The sequence below is a fragment of the Rhinoraja longicauda genome, chromosome 20, assembly GCF_053455715.1.
Source record: "Rhinoraja longicauda isolate Sanriku21f chromosome 20, sRhiLon1.1, whole genome shotgun sequence".
In the NCBI taxonomy this organism is placed as follows: Eukaryota; Metazoa; Chordata; class Chondrichthyes; order Rajiformes; family Arhynchobatidae; genus Rhinoraja; species Rhinoraja longicauda.
The window spans coordinates 9084142-9096928 of NC_135972.1; the positions used below are offsets into that span (position 1 = coordinate 9084142).

Here is a 12787-nt window from a genome sequence, read left to right on the forward strand (position 1 = left end):
AGGCAGCAGCTCTACCAGCGGTGCCAATGTGTGACCTAAAGCTCGACCCATCTTCTATTCATATTCCGGAAATCTTCACAGCAATCACGATTTACTCAACCTAGAATTGGCTACATCAACAAGATGATAATCAGACAATTTCTGGATAAATTGCATGGCAATGAAAACACTAAACAAGAACGCGACTTGCAAACTGACGCGTAAATATTGGTGTCTTTGAGTAAAATTAAAATGACTATCAAGGGATTAAGTTGTGAACTAGTTGCTGCCTGAGCGGGTTTATAGCACAAATGTGACACAGCACAGAAGACATGTGAAGAAGCATGCAGTGTTGAACAGACAGTGGTAAAGCAAGACATTAACATGAGCCTGCACACAGCCCACCCGAGAGACAGCGAGAGAGAGAGAGAGAGAGAGAGACGGATGGAACAGTTGGCAGCTCACATCTAGCACTTACCCTTGGCTCCGGCTACATGTTAGCAAAGCAAGAAGAATAAAGCATATTGAGGTGAAACAAATCAACAGTAGATAAACACAGGGCTGTGCCGATCAGACGTGACTCAATTAATTAAAGGCCTTTGATGCCAGGTTGAAGTATTTGGCAGGACACTTTGGCAAGTGCTTGGACTGAGGTGGCCGCAATGAGCCGCCACGTACAAAGATGTCCAGTCACTGATTGTGCCAGAAAAAATATTTTTCATTGCTTTAAGAAAAATCAAAGATTAAACCCCACGCATTCTATGGGTACCACAATGTTCAAAGCAAAGATCGCAGTTGACAAAAAGGCAGTGATGCTGCAGAATTGGTTGATGTGGGCAGAGCATATCAGGAGGTAAAACAAATATATAGACACACACACACATACTATATATATATATATATATGTGTGTGCGTGTGTGTGTATATGCACATACATACATATATATATATACATACACACACACACATATATATATTTATATATATATGTATATATATATACATACATACACACACACATACATATATATATGCATATATACACACACACACATATATATATTTATATACACCCACACACATATACATATTTATATACACCCACACCTGTATCATATATATATATATATACACACACACACGCGCGCACATACGCAAACAAACATGCGTACACACACACACACACACACCCACACATACAATTCAAAGTTATTACACAAAAAACAGAGCTACAATTGTGTCGACAATTCAAACAACTTCAAATGCATTTGTGCCGGGAAAATGGTATTTGAATGATTTGGTGTGACATCATTGCACAGATATAGAAAACTCATGAACACTGGACAGAATCAAAACTGAGTTATTTTTTACAGAGTTTAACCAATTGCAGGATAAAATGAACCGGCATTCAATCCTTCAGTAACAGCAGATTAATAAGACACTTCTGGTGCACGGACCGACCAACAACGGATGTTAAGTCCTGGAAAAGGAAGGGGTGAAACACAGATAACACAATGAAAATAAACTTGGCATATTTACCAAGACACAGCACAAGGCACACAGAGATAGACATGTACCTTTTAAAAAGATGCAACCGATCACATTTGGCATAAGATATTCTGGTCTCATAATTATTCAAAATGGAGCTACAAAGCCTTAAAAATCCCAGGTTAATACTTACCACTTGACCCAGTCCTTGTTTAGTCACCAGCACTGTGCAAGGGACTCTGCTATCAGAGATCCAGTAGACAACTTGGAGCAAATGAACAGCTAATTTAGACATTTAACTCTTCTCGGGGATATTATGGAAACATATAAAATTCTTAAGGGATTTGACAGGCTAGCTGCAGGAAAAATGTTCCCGATGTTCTGGGGAGTCCAGAACTAGGGGCCACAGTTTAAGAATAAGGGGCAGGCCATTTTGGACTGGGTTTTCACCCAGAGAGTTGTGAATCTGTGGAATTCTCTGCCACAGAAGGCAGTGGAGGCCAATTCACTGGATCACTGGATGTTTTCAAGAGAGAGTTAGATTTAGCTCTGAGGCCTGAAGGAATCGAGGGATATGAGGAAAAAGTGGGAAGGGGGTACTGATTTTCGATGATCAGCCATGATCATATTCAATGGCGGTGCTGGCTCGAAGAGCCAAATGGCCTACTCCTGCACCTATTTTCTATGTTTCTAACTCAGTGGCTGATGACATTCATAGCACCCCAGTCTATTTTGAGGCTTGACTGGACAACGTGTGTTCTATAATCAATTTGCCCAGGATGAGCAGTCAAAGGACAAACTAAAGACAAAACCCATCCCATGGCTCTCAGGAGTTTAGTTTAATTTAGAGATACAGAGATATAGAGATAATTTAGAGACCCTTTGCTCACCGAGTCCACACTGACCAGCAATCCCCGTATATTAACACTATCATATACACACTAGGGACAATGTTGGGGGAGTCCAGAACAAGGGGCCACAGTTTAGGAATAAGGGGTAGGCCATTTAGAATGGAGATGAGGTAAAAACCTTTTCAGTCAGAGAGTTGTGAATCTGTGGAATTCTCTGCCTCAGAAGGCAGTGGAGGCCAATTCTCTGAATGCATTCAAGAGAGAGCTAGATAGAGCTCTTAAGGATAGCAGAGTCAGGGGGTACGGGGAGAAGGCAGGAACGGGGTACTGATTGAGAATGATCAGCCATGATCACATTGAATGGCGGTGCTGGCTCGAAGGGCCGAATGGCCGACTCCTGCACCTATTGTCTATTGTCTATTGTTTATAATTTATATTTATACCAAGCCAATTAACTTACACACCTGTAGGTCTTTGGAGTGTGGGAGGAAATCAAAGATCACGGAGAAAACCCACGCGGTCATGGGGAGAACGTACAAAGCCAGTGCAGACAGCAGCCATAGTTGGGATCGAACCACTGTAAGCACTGCAAGGCAGCAACTCTACCGCTGAGCCACCGTGCCGCCCTCAGGAGATGTAGGATGTTCCCTCATGCCACGGTAGATAACAGCCAATTGGTCTGTCTGCATCAATGTCAACATATTACAAGACATATGAAACATGCAAACATTCAATGGTTCAATGGTACGTTATTGTCGCGTGTACCGAGGCACAGCTGAATTCTTCCTTTGCGTAACGTTTAGAAATGTTATCTCTGGTAGATCGACAAAGCCATTGCTTAATTATAAAGATTACGGCCCGATTTGACGATTATCAGATGCGGGTCAATGGAACTTTAATTGTCATTTTGCCGCCATCAGCGTCCAACAATGCCACAATCTGCCCAACAAGATCTGGATGGGGTACGCCTAAAGTTGCCGCAACAACACAGAACTAAAGATAGAAGGTCTCTTTGCTGTGCTATGCAACAAAATTATAAATTAATTCATGATTCTGTTATGGCAAATTGTTACATGAGGTTATTGTTCCCCTGAACTACCGTGAATAATTACTTTGCTCACATTGGTGAAAGGCCTGGATAGAGTGGATGCAGAGGGGATGTTTCCATGAGTGGGATAGTCTAAGACCAGAGGGCACAGCCTCGGAATAAAAGGACGTACCTTTAGAAAGGAGATGAGGAGGAATTTCTTTCGTCAGAGGGTGGTGCATCTGTGGAATTCATATTCATCGCCACAGATGGCTGTGAAGGCCAAGTCATTGAGTATTTTTAAGGCAGAGATAGGTAGATTCTTGATTAGTACAGGTGTCAGGGGTTATGGGAAGAAGGCAGGAGAACGGGGTTGAGAGGGAAAGATAGATCAGCCATAATGGAATGGCAGAGTAGATTCGATGGGCCGAATGACCTATTTCTTATGAACATCATTATTCTTGCCTTTAAGGCAGAGACCACGGGACTTTACATCGCCCGGTGCGGCTCGGCTGCGGGACTTAACATCGCCCGATGCGGCTCGGCTGCGGGACTTTACATCGCTGGTGCGGCTCGACCACGGGACTTAGCTGCGCAAGGCTTGGTCGCGGGGCCTTTCATCGCCCGGCTCGGCCGCGAGACATTTCAGCGCCCGGTGCGATTCGGCCGGGAGGACTTCCATTCCCTTGCGGGGACTGTGCGGGTCGGTCGGGGACGAGCTGTCTGTCCGTGGGCGTGGGGAAGAGAGTGGAAGTTTTGTTGCCTCCATCACAGTGAGGGGGTGTTTGGAGTCACTGTGATGGACGTTTGTGTTGGGGCTATGTGTCTTGTGTTCTTTTTTTCTATGACTGCTATGTAGTTTCGTTCGGTACTTCGGTACCGAACGACAAATAAAGCTCTGTTATACTGTTATGTTCTTCCAAATGACACTGGATTTCTGCAAGATGACATAATTCATCCCACTAGAAACCCCAGTAATCATTTATCTCTTGACAAGGGGTGCACTGACAACGAGCAAGAGCTTGAACCAGCTCAATGTTTGCACTTGCTGCACTGGGTATAATCCATGAACAGAGGTTTTCTGTCGGGTGAGTAGGTAGATTATCAAATAAGTTTCATTATTCTTGTATATGATTGAGGTCACTTGAAAGCAGCTGGATTTAATATTTCTTGAGTGAATAATATTTCTTGAGTGAAAGGGAAACTGAGCTGTATATTTGCTTTTCTAAAATCAGTTGTTTACATTTTAGTTTCGCTTAGGGATAGAGCGCGGAATCAGGCCCTTCGGCCCATCCAGTCCATGCCGACCAGCGATCACCCCGTACGCTAGCATTATCCTACACACTAGGGACAATTTACAATTTTTACCAAAGCCAATTAACCTGTCCGTCTTTTGGAGTGTGGGAAGAAACCGGTGCACCCAGAGAAAACCCACACGGGAGATGGATGTAAAATGGTGATTTGACTGACCTGGGAATATGTCATTCTATTCTGTGCAAGGGATTGTACCAGCTGTGATTGCTTTTCTTCTTCAATCCCTTGCACAGAATAGAATGACATATCCCCAGGTCAGTCATGTCACTGCTGCAACAGATTGAAAGGAAACTTAGAGTGACCCGTCTTGATCACAGAACTAGTGCTCGGTGGTTCTCATGTTTCTCCTGAAGTGGATCTCATGTTTCTTCCAAGTCGCCCCATTTTATCTCCATCTCCTGTGTGATGGAAAGTCCACATTCTTAAGTGCTTCACGTTATTACCTATGGTATTCTATTGTTTCAAACATCTGTTTACAAACGCACGGTGGCGCAGCGGTAGAGCTGCTGCTATACAGCACCAGAGACCTGGCTTCAGTCCTGACTATGGGTGCTGTCTGCCGTGACCGTGACCGTGACCGTGTGGGTTTTCTCCGGGTGCACCGGTTTCTTCCCACGCTCCAAAAGCCACACAGGTTAATTGGCTTTGGTTAAAATTGTAAATTGTCCCTCTTGTGTGTAGGATAATGCTAGTGTATGGGGTGATTGCTGGTCGGCATGGACTGGATGGGCCGAAGGGCCTGATTCCGGTTAAGACTTTATTCACAAGTTCACAAACAATAGGAGTAGAATTAAGCCTTTCGGCCCATCGGGTCCACTCCGCCATTCAATCATGGGACTGATCTATCTTTCCCTCTCAGCCCCATTTTCTTGCCTTCTCCCCATCACCCCTGACACCCGCACTAATCAAGAATCCGTCAATCTCCGCCAAAACATATCCACTGACTTGGCCTCCACAGCCTTCTGTGGCAAAGAATTCCACAGATTCACCATCCTCTGACTTAAGAAATTCTTTTTCATCTTACTAAAGGAACGTCCTTTAATTCTGAGGATATGAGCTCTGTTTCTAGACTCTCCCACTAGTGGAAACATCCTCTCCACATCCACTCTATCCAGGTCATTCACCATTCGGTGGGTTTCAATGAGGTTCCCCCTCATCCTTCTAAACTCCAGCGAGTACAGGCCCAGTGCCGTCAAATGCTCATCATATGTTAACCCACTCATTCCTGGGATCATTCTCGTGTTATCAGAGGTATACGTCAACAAGGATGTAAATCTGGATTTCTTGGCCTTTCTGTTGTGCAATCCTTCATGTAGCAAGTAGATCCAACGATACCTTAATAATCTAATTTGCAACTTTGCCAAAGGTAAGTAAAACTGGAAGCAATACATTTTTTGGTCAAATGCTGCAACAATTTGATATTATATTGTCTGAACGTTCAGAATAAGGCTGGGTTGGGGAGATATTTACGTGCAATGATACAGGATACCATTCAACCCACATCAGTCCATGCTAACCCCTATCAGAGTGACCTCAAGTGTCCCCTTCCCCTGTGAGCTTGTATGTAGTACCCCTGTTTTTAATCAACCAGAGCCAAGACACTGATTTTCACAAGTGCTTTAACTTTTTTTAAATCGCGCCCACATTAGGGTGATTCACAGTCGCTAATTAACCTACTGGGTTATCCTTTGTACATGGGAGGTAACTGGAGCACCCAGAATGAAGGTACAGACTGCAAGCTGACACTTGAGGCCAGGATTGAACCTGGCTCCTTGGAGCTGTAATGTACCAATGTTAACCTCTGCACCGTCCTGCCATCTACACAAGTGGTCGAGGGTCAATCATCTGGAATGTGCCCAGACAATATTCCTGGAGAGGCCTGGAGAATATCAATTCAGACGGGTTCAGTCAGATTGCATGACGCTGAAAAGTTTGCAGTGTTTATCAATGTACTTTCTATGACATTAGGTTTTAAAGATACCGAGGGGAAACAGGCCCTTCGGCCCACCGAGTCCGCCCCGATCAGCGATCACCTCATACACTCGCACTATTCCACACACTAGGGACAATTTGCGATTTTACCAAAGCCAATTAACCTACAAACTGGTACATCTTTGGAGTGTGGGAGAAAACCAAAGCGCCCGGAGAAAACCCACATGGTCACGGGGAGAACGTACAGACTCCGCACAGACAGCACCCATAGTCGGGATCGAACCTAGGTCTCTGGCGTTATAAGGCGGCAACTCTACCACTGTGGTGTACAATGTACCTCTACCACTGTACAATGTGGTGTACAATGTACCTCTACCACTGTACAATGCTAGGTGTTTACAGAATTACTATTCTCCTATTTATATGTTATAAACCTTTGCCTCATATCTCTTATATCTGATAAGTAAAACCAGTGTGGCTTGAAATGTGCAAGGAATCATCAAATGGTACAAAAGCATGGTTTTAACAACATTTGAAGTTAAATGAGAACACTGAGGTTAAAATATATTTCTCCAAACTGCTTTATGGAGGAGACCACTCGCAAATTGGAGGAACAGCACCTAATTTTTCGCTTGGGCAGCTTACAACACAGCAGTATGAATATTGATTTCTCTAAGTTCAAGTAATCCTCTTTCCCTCTCCCACCCAAGTCATACCAGCTTCAGTCATCTTTGGGTTTCACTGTCTGTAACTCATTTACACCTAGTCCACGGCTAACAATGGCCTGCGTCCTTTATCATTGTTATTTTTTTACATATCCTTCATTCATTTATTCTATATCTCTCTATATCACCGTCGATATCTCTCGTTTCCTGACTCTCAGTCTGAAGAAGGGTCTCGACCCGAAACACCACCTAATCCTTCTCTCCAGAGATGCTGCCTGTCCCGCTGAGTTACTCCAGCTTTTTGTGCCTATCTTCGTTTTAAACCAGCACCTGCAGTTCCTTCCGACACTTGCTCTCTGTTCTGTTAGGTCTTCTTTCAGGATGTGTGCAAAGCTCTTTCACTGCTCTCCTATTTTAATATCCATACTCCTTCCTGCCTGCTGTGAAATCAGCAAAAGTTTAAATACCTTCCAGTCGCAAATAATCTATGCACAATTATTAAACAATGGAAACTTAAAACACGTTACCCTCAAAAATCATCAGTAAACTTCAATACATTCAAAACTCCGCTGCCCGTCTACTCACCCTCTCCCCGATCCGTGACCATATCACCCCCGTCCTTTACAAACTCCACTGGCTCCCCATCCCCCAGAGAATCCAGTACAAAATCCTCCTCATGACCTACAAAGCCCTCCATAACCTGGCCCCATCCTACCTGACTGACCTCCTCCACAGGTACACTCCCACCTGCACCCTCCGCTCTGCTGCTGCCAATCTCCTGTCCCCCCCCCCCCCCATCCGGACCAAACTCAGATCCTGGGGGGACAGGGCTTTCTCCATCGCTGCTCCCACCCTCTGGAACTCACTACCCCAAACCGTCAGAGACTCCTCCTCACTCACCACATTCAAAACATCACTGAAGTCTCGCCTGTTCAGCACTGCCTTCAACCACTGACGGTCACCTCACCTTCTGTCTCCTTTTTCTGTACGTTTACTTATTTATCTGTTTATTCAATTCTCTATGTTCTAGAAATCCCTGTAAAGCGTCTTTGAGTGTTTGAAAAGCGCTATATAAATGTAATGCATTATTATTATTATTATTATTATTATTACAGTAATTAGCAGACACTCATTATCATTTGCCTTCGGACATTAGGAAAGAAGTGTACGGTGAGGTTGGAGAAAAGGCGGCTGCAAATGATGCTGCTGCTAAAGGAGAACTGAAATTGAATTTGTTCCTGGGATACTCACAGAACTGTGAGATGGGTACGTCCGGCAGCTGTGTGCTACCTTTCTTTGCGTTCAGCTTCTGGACCTGGGATGGCGGGGTGGGCTTGTAGGATTGGCCTGTGGCTCTGTACATCGCCTGCACCCACAGCACTCGGTCCTGTTCGTCGTTGCTCGCGTACACGACCGTGTCGCCTTCTTTCACAGCGTTAAAGAATGCTCGTCCATCATCAAGGCCTGTAAGTATGGAATCGGAATACTTTATTGCCACCTGTGACAAGGCACGGTGAGATTCTTTGCTTGCATACCTAACGTACGCAAATAGCGGCCAGCTTCGGCGCTGCCAAAGTTACAAAGGCCGGATCCTCCTTTGTTCTCCCCCCCACGCTGGGTCCCCACTGTTCTATTCCCCCCACCCCCCACGGCCGTCCCCCACGCTGGGTCCCCACTGTTCTATTCCCCCACCCCCCACGGCCGTCCCCCACGCTGGGTCCCCACTGTTCTATTCCCCCCCCCTCACGGCCGTCCCCCACGCCGGGTCCCCACTGTTCTATTCCCCCCCCTCTCACGGTCGTCCCCCACGCTGGGTCCCCACTGTTCTATTCCCCCCCTCCCCTCACGGCGATCCCCCACACCGGGTTCCTTTTGTACATTCAGCTCTTGTTCCACACGTTAGCTCTATCCATTCCTCTGGATGGGATTTGTCGTAGTATTTCAATTTTCCACATCCTTTACCACCTTGATTGTTTAGTTTGGTTTAAAGATACAGCGCAGAAACAGGCCCTTCGGCCCACCAAGTCCGCACCGACCAGCAATCCCCGCACATTAACACTGTCCTACGCACACTGGGGACAATTTGCACTTATGCCAGGCCCATTAACCTATAAACCAGTTCGTCTTTGGAATGTGCGAGGAAAGCGAAGATCTCGGAGAAAACCCACGCGGTCACGGGGAGAACGTACAAATACCGCACAGACAGCACCCGTAGTCAGGGACTACTGGAGCTGTAAGGCAGCAACTCTACCGCTGTGCCACCGGGCCGCCCGTTATTGGTTATAAGGCTATTCATAAACTTATGAGCTTATGAAAATAACATAATACTTCAAGTACAATCTGTGTAGTGCATTGCATGTTCTCAGCACATACAATGTGAATAAAGCATTGCATTTCCAAAAGCAGTACCTCTAATTCACTGGGTAGCTCTCTTATCTGCTGAGCTGGAAGGGTATGGGTTTAAATCCCAATTTGGGGACTTTAACATGAAAATCCAGGCTAACACTTCTGTGTGGGACTAAGGAAGAGCAGCACTGATGGAGGTGCTTTCTTCCTGAGGTAGTGTTATGTTGAATTCCTCTGAGTTTCAGTTCAGTTTACTGTCACATGTACCGAGGTTTTGCTGCATGCCAACTATGTTCCCATCTTCTCTCTTATCACCGATCCATTTTTTAAACTTTATTCAGAATAAGAAATATACAAAACAAAAACTGTGCAAAATCCCTCTGACATTCTCAGCAGCTATATATATATATATATATACATTCATCAGCATTGTCGTGTTCAGCAAACTAACATTATACCCGGCACCCTTGCCACTCATATGGCCCCCTAGGGTGATAGCTCTTCCCTTGTTTGAGGAGCATCTCCACCGCACTCTGTCTCTCAATGTCCAGCAGCAGAAGCACCCTATACTGTGGCCCTCCCCCACAGAGCCTTGGCGTTGGCTGCACTGAGCTTCAGTGCGTCCCTCAGCACGTACTCCTGCAGTCTGGAGTGGGCCAGTTGGCCTCTTGCTGTGCTCTATGACTTTACCACCCCCACTTTGAAGCATAGGTCATGGACTTTATAAGATCACCCCTCATCCTCCTGCGCTCCAAGGAATAGAGTCCTAGCCTGCTCAACCTCTCCCTGTAGCTCAGGCCCTCGGGTCCTGGCAACATCCTCGTACATCTTCTCTGCACCCTTTCCATCTTGACACCGTCTATCCTAAAACATGGTGTTCAAAACTGAACACAGTACTCTAAATGTGGTCTCACCAATGTCTTGTACAACTGCAACATGACTTCCCAACTTCTACGCTATCACAAAATGCTGGAGTAACTCAGCAGGTCAGGCAGCATCTAGGCGAGAGGGAATGGGTGACGTTTCGGGTCGAGACTCTTCTTCAGACTGATGTCGGGGGGGCGGGACACCGAAAGGATATAGATGGAGACAGGAAGGCAGATAGTTCCCCTGTCTCTCTCTTTTCCCCCCCTCCCCCTTCCCCCTTCCCAGTTCTCCCACTGTCTTCCTGTCTCCGCCTCCATCCTTTCTTCGTCCCGCCCCCCCTGACATCAGTCTGAAGAAGGGTCTCGACCCGAAACATCACCCATTCCCTCTCTCCTTGATGCTGCCTGACCTGCTGAGTTACTCCAGCATTTTGGGATACCTTTGATTTGTACCAGCAACTGCAGTTATTTTCCTTCCCAACTTCTATCCTCAGTGCTCTGACTGATGAAGGACAATGTGCCAAAAGCCTTTTTGTCCACCCTACCTACCCGTGGTGCCACTTTCCACAAGCTGTACTCCCAGATCCCTCTGCTCCACAACACCTCCCAGAGCCCTGCCATTCACTGTGTAGGTTCTGCCCACGTTGATGCTCCCAAAATGTGACCCCGCACATTTCTCCGTATTTCTCTGTATTAAACTCCATCAGCCTTTCCTCAGCCCACCTGCCCGACCGATGAAGATCCCGACCGGAATTCTTAACGACCAGACAGCACATGTTGAACTGGAAACATCACAAAAGGCACCGTTTGTATTTATTTTCCGTGATTAAAACACATCCGAAAACAGCAGTAGCAAAGAGTTCGTGTGAAGCTGAAGAAGGTTGCCAATTTGCACTTTGCCACAGCCCAACTGTTATCTGCAGGCCTCTTACAACACAAAAACACTTTTGAAAGCAAAATCTCCAGTGGACCCCCTCCCCCCCCCCTTAGCCCTCCCTCTATTGCACTAAAACATTCTGATTTCCAAGCACAAATTGGTCTGTTGTTTTTTTCCTCTGACAGCAATACCTGGCTGTGGCTCTGTGTAGTCCACTGTGTATCCTTCCAGTTGCATCAACTCCTGGGGTTCAGACTTCTTCTCCCTGTAGCTACACATAGCAAACGTGTATTGACTAACCTGAAACAACAGGCAAAGCAAATTTAGCCCCAAGGAGACCAGCTCCCTTAAGAACAGCAAATGGCACAAAAATAACACAAGACTATTTTCACATTTGCAAAATTAGACGGAATAATTACAGTGTGCAAGTATATCTCCTTGGGCTAGAACCTCTGATTGGGCACAGAGTTTAAACGTACAGGTGTAATTCCCCCGGTGCGAAGGGGAGGATCTTTAACACTTCAGATTTTTCAAGTTCTTCCAAGCTTACAAATTTAGTTTTTAGTTTTTTCGTTTTAGAGATACAGTGCAGAAACAGGCCCATCGGTCCACCGCGCCGACCAGCGATCCCTGCACATGATCACTATCCTACACACACTTGGGACAATCTACATTTATACCGAGCCAATTAATCTACAAACCTGTACGTCTTTGGAGTGTGGGAGGAAACCGAAGATCTCGGAGAAAACGCACGCATGTCACGGGCTCAAACTCTGTACAAACAGCACCCGTAGTCGGGATCGAACCTGGGTCTCTGACGCTGTGAGGCAGCAACTCTACCGCTACGCCACCAATAGACAATAGACAAAAGGTGCAGGAGGAGGCCATTCGGCCCTTCGAGCTAGCACCGCCATTCAATGTGATCATGGCTGATCATTCTCAATCAGTACCCCGTTCCTGCCTTCTCCCCATACCCCCTGACTCTGCTATCCTTAAGAGCTCTATCTAGCTCTCTCTTGAATGCATTCAGAGAATTGGCCTCCACTGCCATCTGAGGCAGAGAATATTTTAGGAGCTTCTGAATCCAGGTCGCCCTTGTGAATAAACAATCACTTCTCTCTCCCAATGGTATATAGTGTTTCTTATGTCATTTTCTTGTGAGAGAGTAGATGATCATTCACCAGATAAACAGACTTAATGCAAGGTGTTCCTCACTTCAGCAACAACCTGAATACCAAGGGAGTGAGATGCCTGTGGGATAAATACAGGAAAGCGAGGCTGAGGTAAAAGATTAGTCATGATCTAAGACCTTAAGACATAGGGGCAGAATTAAGCCATTCAGCCCATCAAGTCTACTCCACCATTCGATCATGGCAGATCTATCTTTCCCTCTCAACCCCATTCCCCTGCCTTCTCCCCACAACCCATGACATCCCATACTA

The 12787-nt window shown here is 45.9% G+C and overlaps 1 protein-coding gene across 9 annotated transcripts in view; it reads right to left on the reverse strand.

Annotated features, from left to right (window-relative positions):
• cadps2 (Ca++-dependent secretion activator 2) overlaps positions 1 to 12787 on the reverse strand; it is a 454296-nt gene that overhangs the window by 156712 nt on the left and 284797 nt on the right. For all 9 annotated transcript variants that reach the window (XM_078416922.1, XM_078416921.1, XM_078416924.1 and 6 more), the window contains 2 exons: positions 11537 to 11645; positions 8508 to 8720 (listed from right to left, as the gene is read on the reverse strand). In XM_078416922.1, coding sequence (XP_078273048.1) covers positions 8508 to 8720; positions 11537 to 11645 — 322 coding nt within the window. The remainder of the gene's footprint in view (positions 1 to 8507; positions 8721 to 11536; positions 11646 to 12787) is intronic.